Source organism: Liolophura sinensis, chromosome 3, assembly GCF_032854445.1.
Source record: "Liolophura sinensis isolate JHLJ2023 chromosome 3, CUHK_Ljap_v2, whole genome shotgun sequence".
In the NCBI taxonomy this organism is placed as follows: Eukaryota; Metazoa; Mollusca; class Polyplacophora; order Chitonida; family Chitonidae; genus Liolophura; species Liolophura sinensis.
In genome coordinates, this window is record NC_088297.1 from 16,708,387 (window position 1) to 16,726,603 (window position 18,217).

An 18,217-nucleotide genomic window follows, 5' to 3' on the forward strand; every position below is an offset into this window, starting at 1 on the left:
AATGTGACACTCAGTTGAAAGGGAAACCGCCCAAGTGTAAGCTATTGGAAATATTTAAATAATGCCATCACCGAAGAATTCATATAATTAAAGACAAATATCACATAGAGTAAAACCAGACAGGATCGTAGCTGACAAATGGTTATACGGGAAATTCTGCCTCTTATATGGCAATTCACCACAGTTAGGGTTTCATTCTAACTGTTCGTAGAAATACTTTAAGAATGGTAAATTATAGCACCCCTAGCACCGTGGCTAAGTAAACAAAATGCAGTGATGTTAATTGCAAGTTATTAGATGTCAGTGGTCTAGAATCTCTCAAATTGTATATAAACTCTTTGTGCATGTGATAGAATACATGAATAAATGCTTGGGCGTTAACGTCGTACTTAACAATTTTTCAGTCATTTGGCGACGAGGAGTCATGATATGGCTGTGGACATATATTGTCTTCTTGTGGCGGGCTGTCCATGCCACCAAAGAGTTGCCACCACTGAAGTATCATGCCTAAGACACCAGACATGACATCCCACCCAGTCACATTATACTGACACCGGGCCAGCCAGTCCTGTCTCCTTGCTCGACCCAAGTATTATCCAGGGTCTCCCAATTTCGAGGCGGGCGCTCTAACCATTAGGCCAACGAAGCGATCCCCCATGTAACAGAGTAACGCCACCAAATGGTGCTCCGATAAAAAAATATTTTTCTTTGGGTTCATTATTTTGATCACCGTGTTTACGCCGTGGTCAAAAATATTTTCTTTTACCGCGGAGGCCATCGTTATGGAGAGAGGAAAGCAGGATAACCCGGAAAAAATCTCATAACCATCAGCAGGTTGCTGCAGGTCTTCATATCCCTTACGACACAAGGAGAAGCCCAGACTGAAGTGCCATTTACTTTGTATTAGAATGAGACTGGTATTACGATGAAAGCTTAGATTAACACCAACACTTGGAAAGTGGTTCACGATAACGCATCGTAGCTCTAGTGTATACAGTACGCCCCCCACCCCCGTCCCTCCTTGGTACATCCTGAAGCCTCTTGCCACTGCATTCACTTTGAGTTCAAGTCCAGTTCATGCTGTTTTCCTGTTCAATCATTCGTGTGAAGGTCTGCCAGCAAAGTGCGATTGATTGTGGGTTTCTCAGAGTCTGCTTTCCGCCCACTATAATGCTGCTTGCTGACATAGAATTGAATAGTCTTGAGTATGACGTGAAATACCATTTAAATATATAAATTCATTAATAAATAACAACTGGCCTCTGGCTATAAACATAAAAAAATAGACGTCTATCCGCAGGACTTTTGGTGAGGACCGGGATCCCAAGCAGTACAGCAGATAAATCTGCCTCCGTTGCCACGTGCCCCGCAGGAAGTACGGTTGTGGGCTGTCGATGCAGCCACGAGGACATCACGTGCGATGGGGTGATGATCACAGGACAGGAGTGTACCGCTCGGAAAAGCCTAACCAATAAAGTACCGATTCAGGTGACCGTTTACTTACTCGACACACCATCTAGGTTAAATTATATCGAATCGGCCTGCTCCAGAGCGCAATCAACTGATCAGCCGCTCATCAACCAATTCGTCATTCTCTGACTAATGAACAAATGAATGAGGTCATAGGCGTGATTGGTGCATTAGCTTTTTCGGTTCCGTTTGTGCCGCGAAAACTGAACCCGCCATATGGTGTAAGGCAAACGTGTTTACATTGATAACAAAAAAAATGGATAGTTAGTTACAAGGTGCTTCATTGAAGGAAAAGGCAACACTTTACTAAAGCATATTTCAATGTAAAGCAGGATACTCAAACTTTCTTAAAAGAAACATACTTTGTTATTTTCATTTCTCCGAATAACATGAAGAACAGAATGCACAAATGGCTAGTGTGAACCGAGGCAACCATCCTGAGAATTTTATCCAATCAAACACGTTGTTAAAAGATTGCGCAGCCAAAGTTCTGAGCCTATATCGCTCCCCCCTATAAAGTGACATATAATAACAAGAACTACTACATAACACATCATTTTGAACTTGGTTACAAGGATTTAGTTACGTGTAGCTGGAGGGCCATTTGGCACAGCTTTGTGGGACAGTTCTTTGTCATTAGCGGACCACCACAGACGTAAAACTAGTTGATTTACAAGCCGTGTAATACTCAACGAAAGTGTCATAAATTATGTCAGACCGTAGCATACCCTCCCTCCCTAAACCGCACTAATCTCCCCACTAGACCCTAGGCCTACTTAGTCACCCTGTCCAAGCCTTTAGTAAGCAGTTTCTAAATAACGAAATTTAGAGACTCTTTAAATGATTTCGTCTTATTTTCGTACTTTATACATTTTCTTATTTATTGGTCGTTTGTGCTGTACGTCGTTTTGGTAAGTGGTATTGCGGTTATTCACCTGGAGCGTCTTTTTCCTGGAATGTCTGTTTAAATGCATAGATAGTAACATCATAATCTTACCATCGTCGAAAATACGATTCTGTTAACCCTCAGTGATTGAATAATCATCCAGTCATTCAACAGAGTATTAAATCCAGCTTTAAATAAAGCAATCATGCATATTGTGGTCATTTTTATTTTGTTATTAATGCTGTTGTCATTATTGCTTTTATTATCGTTATCGTTTGTTTAGTTTAATCATTACATCTTATCTAGGCCATAGCTCTTTGTGCCGTCGGAGAAGGAGGATCATATACTCTGCAAAAGGCCCCCGTTCACTCAGCATTTTCCTCAAACCCCGAAGCCATCTGTCCAGTCGGCACGCAGGTGGCTGCGTGTTTTCTACAAAATTTGTAAGTATGCCTTTGCCTGAGTTGTACTTTATGAAAAAAGCCAAAATACATGTAGTTCACTATTTGCCGATTGAGATAGTAGGATTTTTGATGTTGTTGAAGATGATGATGCAGATGTTAATGTCGATTATGGTAATGTTGCTTTTGATGACGATGGTTATTACGGTGAAAATAATGATAACGTTCAATGATAATATTTATAATAATAATGATGATGGAAATATACACTTATCATTATGAATCCTTACCTGAGAGCACTGTAGATTTAAACTTCGTCCGTCATTCTGTCAGTCAGTCCCTCAGTCAGTCAGTCACAAATCGGTTTTCCGCACCATTGTTCAAAAAAAAAAAAATTCAAACTGAATTAAATCTTAGTACATGTATATAGTTTTGCCGTGACCATTTGCCTATTAGGGTGTAGATTCGGACCATTTCGTTTGTCTTTGACAATTTATGACCGTTTTTGTCTTGCTTCAGACTTTTCGGACTCTTTTCCCAATCGGTTTGTTGTACTAAAATGAAACAAACACATCATTTACGACATTGTTTAGGCACGATCGTTTTGTCCTTTTATACTTAAACTATTTTTCTAAACGATTGGTTATTCTGAATTAAATGTTCGAGTTTTAGAACGAGTTTGGGGCTTGGTTTGTTTCGTCCATTGTCAAAAATATTATGGCCGTTTTATTTTTTTATCTATTTTGGACTTTAAAATAACTCTTATGCTGTCGGCTCAAACTGACATTTGTTCATTTTGCAATATACCTTCGCAATACGTGTATATATGATTTTCATACAGCTGGATGGACAGGAGTTTCGTCCAGACGATCTTGGATGTGAATTCTAACTCGTGCAAGGTGAATGAGCTGTGTATCCATGGAGAAGGATGCTGTATACAGGCTTTATGCAAGAGAATCTGAGACAAATTCGTTCCACTGAATCAAATTCGAAGACGTCGTTAGTACATCCTCACATGTTGCACATCCTGCAACATTCTTAAGGACAGACAACGATTGACGGGAAAACAAACAGTAACCAAACGGTGATGTTGTGTTTTACTACCTGTCAGTCCTAAAAGTACAGGTTATGAAATAATTTTTCGGTAAACTTACCAGAGTCCGTATTTCACTGGTTACGAGTAATCATTTGCCAACCACATCACACTATCGTCGCTGTTCTGGTTTTAAATATGTGTGCTGTAAGGCTTTTATAGTATACTTCATAAAGAGTACAGACAATAAAACTTTCACTTGGAAAGATTTGCAGAGTTTGTGAGGGCATACTGCTTTATAGTGTTTGTTAAAGAGGGAGTAAACATAACACGTTGAGATGAGTTTAAAAAGTTAGCTATAAATACGGTCTTAATTTTTTTTTCGACTTTTTTTTTATCATTAGAAAAAGACATTTCAAAATACTGTTTGTATGGTGGGCATTTTTGGCCACCTATTGGTATATATTGTCACTGCATAATAATGTTCAAAATGAGGATGTAACACGTTTAATAAACATATTTGCCCCAAATGGTCTTTTATCAACATGAATTTTAATCATATTTATATTAATATATTACATACTACAGGTTAAATGTATGTCTTTGGATATAAAACACATTTAGATTGAAATAATTTTATTAGATATGCGCTACACCCTTATGTTGAACACTATTATCACGAGACGTTATGTACCAAGAAGTGGTACCAAATATCCACCGTACAAAAATATTTTAAAATATCCTTCCTCCTGAAAGGAAAAATACATTTTTACGCTCTTTCATCTGATATTTGCATCGCGTTTATGTTGTGTTCTCCTTCCATTATTATAATACTCGAGGACAGAACATGCTGATTTACCGGTGGCTTTAGATCAGGGCTTTTTTCAGGTACCTGTTGAAAAACAGTGGTTTCCTCAGAAGCACTTCATTTTCCTCTCACCGAAATTTTAGTGTGAAATTTCTTAGATTGGTCTTAAGTTATCAACCATATAATTGTTTGGTGTAGAATATTGGACAGCCATAAAAGGAACGACATTTACACAGAATTCTTCGGAAATCCTTATAAAAACAGTCTGAATCCGAAAGACACTGCTGTATCTTTTTACAGTATATTGAGGATGTTATTCATACAACAGAAAGTTGGCCAATTGTGTTTTCTTAGTCTAATCTTTCATTGCTGAGCGCCAAGCGACGTAACAGCAAATACCGTTTTTATAGAAAAGCTTCGAGGCGGACCCTGTAACCATTAGGTCTAATGTTTAGGTCAATTTATTATTTGTTTGTATTAGCAACACGTTAATGTACATGTTAACTCTGTATTCAAAGGTTTTATGTTGAGTTGTACAAAATTATACTTTATTTACTCCAGAAGACATTTGTGCTGTGCCTTACACTGATAGAAATAACCCCCGCATATGCTTAAAAGTACAGTACGTGCAAGTCACATGGAATGATAGTTTTACAGTTAATACATGGGCAACATTTCGATAATAAATATTAAAGAATAGCAATATCATCATACTTACATTTATGGCTTGTCTTACTTCCAGATAATTTTCTTTGTTTTTTTTGTTTTGTTTTTTTTTTTGATTGGTGTTTTACGCCGTACTCAAGAATATGTCACTTATACGACAACGACCAGTATTATGGTGGGAGGAAACCGGGCAGAAACTAGGGAAAACCCACGACCACCCGCAGGTTGCTGCAGACTTTCCCACGTACGGCTGGAGAGGAAGCTTGAACTTACAGCAACCGCATGGGTGATAGGCTCCTAGGTCATTGTACCGTGCTGACTACCTCTGCCCACGAGGTTTCACTTTCAAATGAAGTGTTACGACCTTAAACCCCAAGCACTCACTCACTCAAATGAAGTGTTGATTCTTTATTCTATCACAGGTCCTAAAAGACAAAGTTTCTCCCTTATCAATGAGCGTCCAATCATTTCTACGAAAGAACAAGCTCCATCTTCATTGACAAACATACGAGTGAGTGCTTGCGGTTTAACGTCGTACTTAACAATGTTTGAGTCATTTGACTACGAAGGAGTCCTTATGGTGCATGAACGTGTAATGTGCCTCCTTGTTGCAGGACGGATTTTCACCGCTCTTTTATCTAGTGCTGCTTCACTGAGACGACTTACCGAAAGCAAGTAAGCTGCCCGCCCGAGTCATTATACTGATACGGGTCAACCAGCCGTTGCACTTCCCTTAATGCTGAACGCCAAGCGAGGAAGTTACAATTTCCTCTTTTAAAGTCTTAGATGTGGCCTGAACCCTGGATCTACCATTCTCCAAATATATCCATTCATTTTGTGATAACATTCATGTATAATTTAAAAATAGAAATATGATCAAAATCCTAGTTGAACACATTTGTTTACTGAAAAGTTTACATTGTAGTGCAAATATATTTATGAGACAGGTGTTGCATCCTCGTTTATAACATTATTACACAAAGACAATTTATACCAAGAAATGACCCCAAATACCCACCGTACAAAGATCATTTTCAAGTGCCTCTTTCTTCTAAAAGGAAAATCGAAAAAAATACTGAAGAGCGCGTTTACAATTAACTTTTATCTGAACTTTTGTAATATTTATGTTTTCTCCAACATTAAATCCCCCCCCCAAAAAAAAAAACACATTTCTTCATATGTAGAAAACGGGTAGAGGGGGAAACCCACGACCATCTACAATTTCGCATTTACCTACAAATAACTACACAGCCCAACATTTCCCTTTCCCTGAGTTAAAACCACAACAACAAGAGTCAGTTTGATACAATGTAGCATTTTTAATAGTCAGATAGGACTTCTTACAATGCCACGACAAGGGAATGACCGATGACATCTGTCGCTCGCCCGTGTTATCAAGAGTTGTTTCCCTTATTTGTATCTTCACGCGCCTCTCAAAGTGAAGCTCACAAACCTCTGAGACAGACATCAGGCTTGTCATACAAAACACACACCTGAAAAAACAAAACACAGGTCAGAAAATTGCGAAGGGACCATATCGCCATTTATCTGATGAAACTTTAAAACAGATAAACGCACGATGAAATCTTTTAAATCAGACTAGCCCACAACAAAGAAAATGAATAAAAATGATCTAGGCCTACGTAGAATTGATGGAATTTTGTCTTAGTCAGTGAGAGTTTTATTTTACTGGTTTAACGAGAAAATTACACTTATTAATTGCACCATGGTGCTACTCACCTCAACTTGTTCTTTCCCTGAAAGAAAGCACATTGTCAGATAATAGAACCAAATATAAAAAAAAATCACACGCAAGTAGTCTCTGTCACATTTAATTTATTTATGTGAATCTCATGCCTGATTAGGTAAACTAAGATGAGTTGCCGCCAGCTTTCACAATTGCTGATTATGGAAAAGACGCTGCCGTTAATGTAAAATGTTAATTTGAAGTTGTGACCTTTGGGTAACAGCATTTGCCCTTGACCGCTAGATGTCCCTAATACTGACCAAGAGCAAATGGTGCCTTTAATGTGTGTTGAGTAAGACTACCAACTGCATAATTAAAATTAAGGTAAAAATTCAGAGAATTTTGTACACAAATACCATGGTTTTACTTCTCACAGCGACAGGAAAACGAGATCATAAATTACATACTTACCGTTCGGTTCACGAGGACAAACTACAAATAAGATCCAAACAGCAAATAAATAAATAATTTAGATGAGATTACCATGTTTATATTACTGAATTATTCAGTGAGTAAGATATTTTGATTGGTTGACTTCACGCATGGCAGATTTTAAGCCTGAGATGCTTTGTTGCGGATTCTGTTCAGTCGTAATAACTGACAAAAAAAATGGCATAGTTTCGTTTATGTCTTAAGTGCATGGATTCGGAACAAAAAAAATATTTATAACGAATGTTTTTTCAGAAAACTTTATGAATTACCTTGATACACACGTAGGAGTACATCAACACAATACTAAAGCTTAATCTTCAGATTTTAATCGAAGATCGAATCACGTTTAAACATTAAAATTAACAATTCCAGGTAATACACTAGGACTATCTGATAAACCAGTTGCATGCCTGCAAAGCACTAATTTCTCTCCGGTCGTACGTGGGAAATTCTTCCAGCAACCTGAGGATGGCCTTGGGTTTTTCCCACGGTCTCTGCCGGTGATCGTCCCGCTATAATTCAGGCCGCAGTCGAACAAGTGAAATAGTCTTGTGCATAGTGTAAACCTCCAATCAAATAATTAAAAGTTATTACTATATAAAAATTAACACCTTTCGTCAGTTGGTCAATTACATGTTAGTATGCTTTGATTTTTGTTAAACCTAAGGCCTCGGGATTTAGTCAGAATATTAAATCACTTGAAAATTGCTATTTCATATGCAATGATGTTGGAATAGTTCTTGAGAACATACATTCGGGGGAAGCTAGTGCAAAACAATTTGCAGCCAAAATATCAGAAAGATAAACACACCTGTAAAAACTTTAATGATTGGAATTTTGACCTGAGTCTAAGATTGTTTCGTGATCCGGGAGCAGAACTTCATTCATCTGAACAATACTTATATCTCCCTCATGTCCATTTCGAACAAAGAAACCAAAAGAATGAACGGTTTCGCTTACTCTTGTTGTGTGTGGTGATGTAATACTCTTGCTCGTCAAGGCAGTACTGATCGAAGAGTACTTTTAGCCGGATAAACTCAGTCGAAGTGAAATATGGCTTCCTGCTCCACACTGAGCCTCGGATACGCACGCATTCGCCATCCGGGGTGTCTGGTTCCTTCACACAGCCAAGCACAAACGAGATCCCGGTATAGTCCGTTTCGATCACAAAATAATCGTCACCTGAGAAAACGAACAGATTTAAAACGAGTCTGGCTATTTCTGACACAACTGTATTTCATTCCGCTGAACCCGGTGTCAGGTGTTTATAACAACGACAGGATGATTTAAATAATCGCTGTTATCAAAGCGCGAAATTTAACGCAAACTTTATTTTTTAATTATACATATTATTTCTAATTGATTTCGTTTTGAACTGGTGTTTTAGGTTCATCAAAAATGAGGAATACGTGAATCGACTTGGAACGTACACCCGTGCCTGGTTTACGACTGGTGTACTAATGTCGGCCTTGACGCGCAGAATCAAATATATATCTCGGTTGTTCAAATCATCTGAAGCTAGTGGCCTCTCTGTTCGAGGAAATTACCACGCCAGCACGGCGCACCAGTATGGGCGTTTTGAGTTCAAGTCCAGCTCATGCTGGCTTTATCTCCGGTCGTATATGAGAATGTCTGCAGTAACCTGTGGATGGTCGTGGTCTTCCCCGAGCTCTGTTTGGGTTCCTCCCCGCGTTATGCTGGGGCGCCGTCGTATTTTAATAGCAGCCATTTCAATTGACTGAACAACACTGATGGGTTTGTAATATTGATAAAATCAAAGGTTTTCCTCAGTTCCATTTCCTATAATCAAACTTTTCTTTCAAAATCTTACATTTTCCAGCTTAATTTCAAAGCCGTCTTAGTAGATATGTACCCTAGTTATTTGGCGTTGGTCAAATTATTTTGGTTTTTTTTTTTGGTCCTACATTTTGTAACCAAAATACTTATACAATTTAAAACTACCTAGTCACTTTCGTTTAATATGGAATTCATTAACGTGTGGTTTTGTAATTCTTACATTTTTCAGCATTCAGCTTTGAAAATCTGGAATCAGTTATTTCGCTATTCAATGATTCTGACATACGTGTGTGTAGTGTTTAAGTAGCATCACATGCGTCATTGTGCTTTGTTTAGAATCGGGTACCATGTTCTGTCGGGCGAGGCAAACCGATGGAAACAGCAACAAAACACATTATTTTAGCGTGGCCATGCTTGTGTACCCAATAGGTGTTCTTTGAAATCATGTGACGAGCTACGGGGAAGAACCAAATACTATATGGCTTGGAATCTCTTTGGTTCAGAGTTCCCATTTTGATACCTGTCGGTGTGATCTGATGGGTGACCGTATTTAACTGGTCACGTGTGACCATTTGCCAGATATCACATTACCAATGAGTAGTCGACGACCCTTCCTCAAAGCCCACTTGTCTTCCACCAGTATGGTGTGACACTCGTGGACATTAAGTTCGTCTGGAACTAAGGTCGGAAAGTTACCCACAGTTCTTCAGTTTTCGCCTCGCTTAAAACTAACCGTCATCCTATATAAAAAAAACGTTTCTCAGTCCGAAAGAATCAAAAAAAAAAATATCCGCTAAAGAGCAGGTTTTAAATTTAAGTTACCAAGGAAAAAAACCAATGTTTAACGGGATAGAGAATAGTTTCTGATTGGCTTGTGTTAGAGATATGCACTTTAACTGAACTTTAGGTAAGATATATTTATTCAATCGTGCCCAACGCTTGCCAATTTAACCCAGGAACCCTATCTCCACTCTCAGCAAATCAGCGACGATTCTGTATAACTTCGAAGTAAAAAAAAAGACGTAAAATCTGTGTTTTACATTTTGAGTGAGTCCAAACCCCAAGTACAGGCCAATTATGTGCCGATATATACTTTAACTGACAGCGGTACCATTTCCGCTTTCCAGTGATGCCAGTCTGTTATAAGGGAACCATCGTTGTGATGTGACAAATTTATGTGGGACTTAACGAAGTTAAGCAAAGATCGGAATGTTTAACCACGAAAATCTATACCTGTGAACACGGTTCGATCTGGGGAGTCAAAGAAGATAAATTTGCCCGGCTCGTCTGTTCTCTCCCATGTCTGCCGATCGTCAGTTATGAAGCACTTGTCATCTAAAGCAGGGTCGCTGAGAATGTCAAAACACTAAATAAGCACCAAAAAGCAAATGCTGCAAGTAATGGGGATAGATTCTTGAAAGCTCCAAAGACGTATTGTGACGGAATTATTACTTTTGTCTGTTAGATGGTGCAAGATCACGGTGTTCAAGTAGACTATCACTGTAAGTCACCCAGCCGTGACAGATTATTCACCCGATAGTCAACGTTAACGCGACAAATCACAGAGGTAAGGTTGTAAAGACAGATCATACAAGTAACACTGGCGTCAACAAAAGTGAATGGTGATAACACGGCAGAGAGCAAACAAGAGAATGGCAATAACATGACAGATAAGGAACAAGAGAATGGGGATAACCTGGCAAATAGCGAACAAGAGAATGGGCATAGCATGGCAGATGACGAACAAGAGAATGGGCATAGCATGGCAGATGACGAACAAGAGAATGGGCATAGCATGGCAGATGACGAACAAGTGTATGGGCATAGCATGGCAGATAAAAAAACAATGGAGTGGGGATAACATGACAAATAACAAACAATGGAGTGGGGATAACATGACAAATAACAAACAATGGAGTGGGCATAACATGACAAATAACAAACAATGGAGTGAGGATAGCATGAAAGATAACAAATAATAAAGCGACGTTAACATAAACGATGGAGGAAGAATTGATGACTCACCTCCTTACAATACGAACGGCAATTGTTCCGTTAGGCAGTATCGTATAGACATTCAGGTAGTCGTTAAATGCCAGCTCGCGAGGAAAAACAACTCGAGGTTTGAATACCATTTCGTGCCAGAGTCCCAAGTACTGCAATGAATGTAAAGACACTTTTTGCAGGATTGCTCGGGAATGGGTTTGATTAATATAATTTATTTGACGATGGACAGGGTCTATTTCACTAGGAAGGAAACGGGTGAGAATGGATATGCTTTTGAGATGTTGAAAAAGGCTGTGCAAATTCAGTATATATGGAATGCAAAGAAGCATGGAAAGAGAATAAACGATTCGTTTTGATTCTTTGTTGTTGTGCTGTTCTAGCACTAATTTAAAGCTGCAGAAGACATAAAAATGACGTAAATTTCAGATAAAAGAGTGTGAAAGTTATTCCTAAATGTGGTCTTCAATGTTTTTTTCCGATTTTTCCTTAAGAAGAAAAAGACGTTTGAAAATAAATTTTGTATGGCGGCTATTTGGGGCCACCTTTTGTTATTCTAGTCCTTGTTATTAGTCCTTTAATAGTGTCACAAAATTAGGATGTAACCCAGGTTTAATAAATATTTTTGCACTAGAATTATACTTAGAAGGAAAAAGAATTAGAATTTTCCGAGGAAATGGAATGATTTATTTCTAAAGTATTCCTGGCCGAGTTAAAGACTTTAAAATATTGGATTCCGCTGTTAACTACTTGGACAAAAATATGGTTTTGTAAAAGTGCGTGTAATTTACAACAGATTTAGAGAATAACAGAAACCAGGGCAGCGACGACAGTGTGATAATTCACTAGTGGTCAGAGGTATCCGAAGAAGTACAATCTCTTGTCATTGCACATCAGATTGGGCTCTAATCTAATTCTTCCTGTAAATGTTTAAAACGTAGTAAATAACATGCCCTTCTAGGATCGTCTTTTAAGCAGATTGTGTTTTTTTTTTTTTTTAAATGGCTTCCAATGTATTGAAAACTTACACCGCTGTGTTTAGCTAATTCTGCAGAATTCAAAGTGCTAGAGGGTGTGTAAGCTGCTAGTTTTCAAGAATATACATGAACATTAAGATTAAAACACTAACCCGAATAGGTGTTACTATTGGGTGACTATAACATGGTGGTCTGGTTTTATTCTCTGTGCTGTATAGTATTTTATACGAAAGAAACTACTGTCCGAGTTGTTTATCGCTAATGGCACGGGAATCGTAAGTGTCCCACGAGAGAGAAAATGAAGTGGGCCGGCATACTTATACCAGCAAGCAGCCAGCTTGAAATGTGATTTTGGAAAATTGGAACATGTTGATTGTCAGTAAATTACCATTATCTGGAACCGATTCCACACAGCCGTTTCTAACAAAATTTCAAACACAACCTTAATTTGTGGAATATAAAGTTTTCCTCACCTCTTAAATTTTATCTTTAGACAAATGTGTCTGAATTCCAACTTAGAATACTAAAAACTAAGCACATTTTTAAGTTTGCCTTAAGTCAAAAATAGCTTCGTGGAATTCCCTTCAGAGATATAATAATCTGGTATGTATCACATAAGATACTTACCTTAAAATGTTATGTTATTTCATAACTGGTTTTCTACAAAAACTGCCTTCGTCAAGCAGAACGAACCAAATGTTAGCTTTGAATAATACACGGCTAAAATCCATTGAAAAGTTCACGCCGTAAATAGCTAGGGCCTAAACTTTTTTGTGTTTTGTTCCTTCATGCATTTGCGATGACCTTTTGTAGGCGAGCAGGTTGTTAATGGAAAAGTATTTGACAGGCGCATTTCTGTTTTGTGCTCATCTCACTGACCGCTACATGGCGCTATTGAATAGCTCTATATGTTGTGGAGCATACTTTGTGAAACCAGTCGGTGCAATTAATCCCAAGTGGGACGATACCTTCATATGTGTGTGTTTGTGCGTCATTATATCACAGGTGACGTATTATACATGGCAGGCAGGAGATCAATGGTGTACACAGCTAGGACCCGAACAGCCATTATGCTGGAAAATGTAACCAATTGTATTTTACACCCAAAACTTGATTTTAATTCCGAAATCATATAAAAGATGTAAAGCATAGGGAGTAACTCCAGAGCAGCAACCACAGCGTAATATTTGGCAAATCGTCACATATAACCGGAGAAATACGGTCTCTTGTCAATTTACTTCAGTTAAGGTTTTGTTCTAGCTGTTCATGTAAATGCATAAATAGTATCAAGCTACAAACCCCTAGCACAATAGCTTAGGCAGAATAGGGCAAAATTATGCAGTGATTAGACGTCACTGGTTTAGAAACCCTCAAAATGCTGTGTTGTCATCACATTTAATATACAATAACATTAAAACAATGCAAAGGCGTATAACTGACCCTGTCCAGATCGAAGTTGGGTTGAACGGTCCATGTAGAGGGATCACATTGTCGACATCCTGCAGTAAGAGAATTACTAACTGAGTAAGAGAGTGAGAGAGTTAAACCAGTGTCATGGCGGATTTAATTTATTAATGTATACTGTTCTCACCAATGTTTGACTTACATGGCGGTGGCCCAATTTTAGAGCAGACTCAGCAGAAAACCACCCCAACTATTCGCCTATATGATGGATCATCTCCGCAATGCTGCACACAAACCAACCGGAGCAAGATTAGAAAATACAAACTCCGTGGTCAGGAGCAAAATGTATGAGAATATAAGACGACCACAGATAGGGATGTTTGCATTATTTATTTGATTGGTGCTTTAGTCCGCACTCAAGAATATTTCACTTATACGACGGTGGCCAGTATTTTAGTGTGAGAAAACCCGGCTGAGCCCAGTGGATACCATCCGCAAGTCGCTATAGACCTTCCCACGTACGGCGGCAAAGGAAGCCAGCATGACCTGGTCTTGAACTGAAAGGACGTTTTTAATGCGTTCAGGAAACCAAGCTAATATTTCTTCTGTGTTTTATTTTTTCCACGATTTAAGTGGTGCTTTTTTTAAATGTACATATAACCTGATCATGGAGAGAAACTTACTTTCTCCTGTTTGGCTGACAACCTCAAAGTCGTTTGGCTTCAGACAGAGTCCATTGATCTTCCGGTTTATTCTCCGACGTATTTCCTGACTCAAGCTGGATTGCCGGGTCCTCTCCAGAATCCAGCTGTAAGCTTTCATGCACTTGCCTGTTGACTGCTTAATTTGGTTACAACCGTAGATTAAAGCGTAACTTTCGTAGTCCGTGTCTATCACCCAGTACTTCAAAACAGGATCTGTTGGACGGAAAGGACGCATTGCAAAGGTCAACAAGAGTTCAGGTGAACTTAACATATGCCCCAACAAACACATTTGTTTGAAATGTATAAAACAATACCAGTAGCATTGTGGTGAATATAACACCTGAGGGGAAGTCTTAATCACAAGGGAACAAAGGTGTATACCGCAAAACCAAACTTTATGCGCAGAACTGCTGGAGGTGTAGCCCGGACACGAAACTCATTTGTATTTATGTAGCATATATAAGAAAAATGGCTATCTGGTTATCATGACAACCACGAAAATGGACAAATGTGATTCATGACACATCGTCATCCGTGTATATATGTATCTAGATTAGGTTAAAATTCTGCGTGAAACACATGAGGGATGTTGGGGATGGGGGGTATGTTGCCCCGGCACAAAAATCAAATCTTTTTATATATAATATATAGGGAAAATGGCTAAGAACGGAGAACTGCTGGAGTCGTAGCCCGGACACGAGACTAATTTGTATTTATGTAACATATATAAGAAAAATGGTTATCTGGTTATCATGACATCAGCGAAAATTTACAAATGTTATATATAAATGCGCTACACGAAGTTCACCTGACCTATTTTTTTTTCTTTTAGTGTACGATTGAAGTAAATAAATTTTAACTTTTAAAAATATTATTGAGGCATTAAAATGGCTTTACGGTTCGGTTTTTCTAAGACTCCGGTGGTCAATCTAGAAATCGAGTACAAACGGTGATACATGTGGCTGTCAGAGCAAATCTCTTCGGGTAAGAAGCCTCCGTTCCCAGTCATCAAAGCCTCTATCGCGTTCCCAGTCATCGATTTCCGAAATTTTTCGATTATTGAAGGAAGACATGTATAACAAATGCATGTATGCTTGGGGTTTAACGCCATACTTAACAATGTTTCGATCATACGACGACGAGGAGCATTGCCTAGAGATGTTATGAGATTTTCTTTCTTATCAGTTTTGTCATAATTTTTTTTCTGAAATCATAAAATCATAGGTAAATGTGAAAGTAGGTACAATGGTGATTAGACAAGAATAACTGAGCATCCACCATTTGAGTTGCCAAACATGAGAACTTACCAGAGGGCGAGGAAGGCTGGTAGCCCAGCTTGGCTGCATTACTTCCGGTTGGAGATGGTTGCTTCAGTTTTCCATGTTCGAACTGACAGCTGCCATCGTGACATCTAAAAGGGAGTCGATTTATTCAAAGCGCATCTTCCCATATTAAAACAAAAAACCCCACTAAAAAAAACCCTTAAATTCGTGGCATACTTTTGATTCCATTTATTGTCTTTTTGCCAGTAGTGTAATAATTTTCTTTTATATTTAACCATAACACGGTATCTCCTTGTTGCCATGTACCCCGTCTAACGTTCGTTGAAAACTAATATGTTAATTTATTCATTTATTTATTTCATTGGTGTTTTCATTATATATATATATATATATACGCCGTGCTCAAGTCTATTTCCTTTTTACGACAGCGGCCAGTAATATGGTGTTAGGAAAACCAGGAGGAAACCAAGGGCCATCCGCAGGTTGCTGCCAGACCTTCCAGTTTATGATCAGTGAAGACGTAAGCTGCGCCAGTGCGCTAACCACTCGACTAATGAGGCCCTTTCAATATATGCACTGCCACTAACGGCTTTCTTTGTTGTCAAAAGGAAAAGGGTAAATTATTACGGCTTTTTTTTTCTCAGTAATCCAGATCTATTCGTTATTATGTCTCTTCTCGTCCTCAGACATTATTTCCATGTCTGAGGTGGGGCGGCGGCGACGGCGACGATGACGACGACGACGACGACGACGACGACGACGATGATGATGATGATGATGATGATGATCCTGTCTGCCTTACCTGCCAAAACTGAGAGCAGCAAGATCTTCCCCGGCACCTTTAGTGTAAATATGCTCGCGGTTTGTGAAAGAATCTTGCAGCAAAGGAGACTGTGTAAACTTCTTGTGGATGAACCACCGGCCTTGGAACTAGAGAAAGAAAAAGAAGCAAAGAAAAAAATACAAAAGGAGATAGTAATAACATCTTTACAATAGCGAGTAAAAATTCTTAAACTATTACACCCGGTTAGCTATTGGTTTCAGAAATTCTGTTCACTGTTATTCAACCGTTCATGTCGAAAATCAAGCATTTAAAACCGGTTTAAAATTTTGACTTTTGGATTTATTTATTGGGTTGGTGTTTTACGCTGTTTTCAAGAATATTTCATTTATATGATGGCGACCAGCATTCGAGTCGTACCCGCGGGGAACCCACGACCATCCTCAGGTTGCCCACCGACCTTCTCAGGCACGGTGGGAGAGGTAACCAGCATAAACTGGACTTGAACAACCGCATTAGTCAGAGGTTCCTGAGTCACTGCTGACCACCTTGTCTTAGGAGGCCCCAAGTTTTAATTTGTGATATTCTCGTCTAATTCTACGATAAATAATACATGACGTTTACCCAGAAGCCTCCCACCAATGTGGTCGATGAGAGTTTAAATCCAGTTTAAGCTGGCTTCCTCTCCGGTCGTACGTGGAAACGTCTCAGAGTAACCTGCGGATGGCCGTGGGTTTCCCCTGGGGGCTCCGCCCGGTTTCCTCCCACCATAAAGCCGTCGTCGTATAAGTGAAATATTCTTGAGATGGCTTAAAATGCCAATCAAATAAATAAATAAATACATGAACTTTACAACCGTCAACCTCAGAATTCAATTTTTTTCCTCAGTAAAATTCACCGTTTTCTCGAAATGGTTTGAATCTAAATATTTTTAGAAGCTATGGCGATAAGTTTCATAGGTAGAGGAAACCGGAGACGTATTTAATTATTTTGTTCTAGTCGGCACGGATTTCTGAACAAGTTGGCTTTGATACATATCTGTTAAAAGGGTCGATAAAATATTATTGCGACTCCATATAGAAAGCAGGAAAACAAGCAACCTGATAACACTCACCCTGGCTATGTCGAAGTTTCGTTGCACACGGAATTCAGATACTTTGCACTGTGATTCTGCGATCGCTGGCAGAACTGCAACCATGAGCAGTAACAGTACGGCAATCATGTTGACTTGAGACATCGAGTAGCTTTACAATGACACCTGTCGTTGTTCTTTTCTGAGGAACGGGCGCCGACTCAAGATATACCTGTGACATTGGTTATTTTATATCAAAAGGCAATGACTGCCTACATTAGCCGAGTACATAACTTAACGAGTATTTGTGACAGGAAAGTCATCAGAAAATTGATGAAAGCTGTTCTCTGTCTGAGATTATATCTTTCGACCAATCTAGATTTGACAGGCGCGTCAAATACACTATGCAGTAATGCGTTTTGTGTGTTTGAATGAAATCACATAAATTTAAAGGAGTAGGGTTGAATTCCAGGCACCATTTAATCATATACTGTGTATTTCATATCTTACACGGCTTCAATTACCATACGACTAAATCGGTTTTTAGTTTAATGTGCACAGTTACAACTAGGAAGATTTTAGAGAGATTGTGCGTGATTGAAAAGGTTAATTTGATAAATTTGTTAACGCTCCACTCACCGTGAAAACCTGTTTAACGACCGTATAGCGATTAGGAGATTAACACATATTTCTTGGGTAAAATTTGGTGTACGACTTCTGCTTGATAGCACATCCTCTCCATGCTGGATATA

At 38.8% G+C, this 18,217-nt stretch overlaps 1 protein-coding gene across 1 annotated transcript; it reads right to left on the reverse strand.

Annotated features, from left to right (window-relative positions):
* Positions 1 to 6,559: 6,559 nt before the first annotated feature.
* Positions 6,560 to 17,681, reverse strand: LOC135464078 (uncharacterized). Its single transcript, XM_064741563.1, has 11 exons — positions 17,508 to 17,681; positions 16,415 to 16,542; positions 15,637 to 15,740; positions 14,309 to 14,542; positions 13,662 to 13,720; positions 11,266 to 11,396; positions 10,474 to 10,589; positions 8,404 to 8,625; positions 7,423 to 7,443; positions 7,005 to 7,021; positions 6,560 to 6,757 (listed from the first exon to the last, which is right to left on the reverse strand). The coding sequence occupies exons 1-11, from the start codon at positions 17,628 to 17,630 to the stop codon at positions 6,710 to 6,712; spliced, it is 1,203 nt and encodes a 400-aa protein (XP_064597633.1). The 5' UTR covers positions 17,631 to 17,681; the 3' UTR covers positions 6,560 to 6,709.
* Between the last annotated feature and the right edge of the window lie 536 nt (positions 17,682 to 18,217).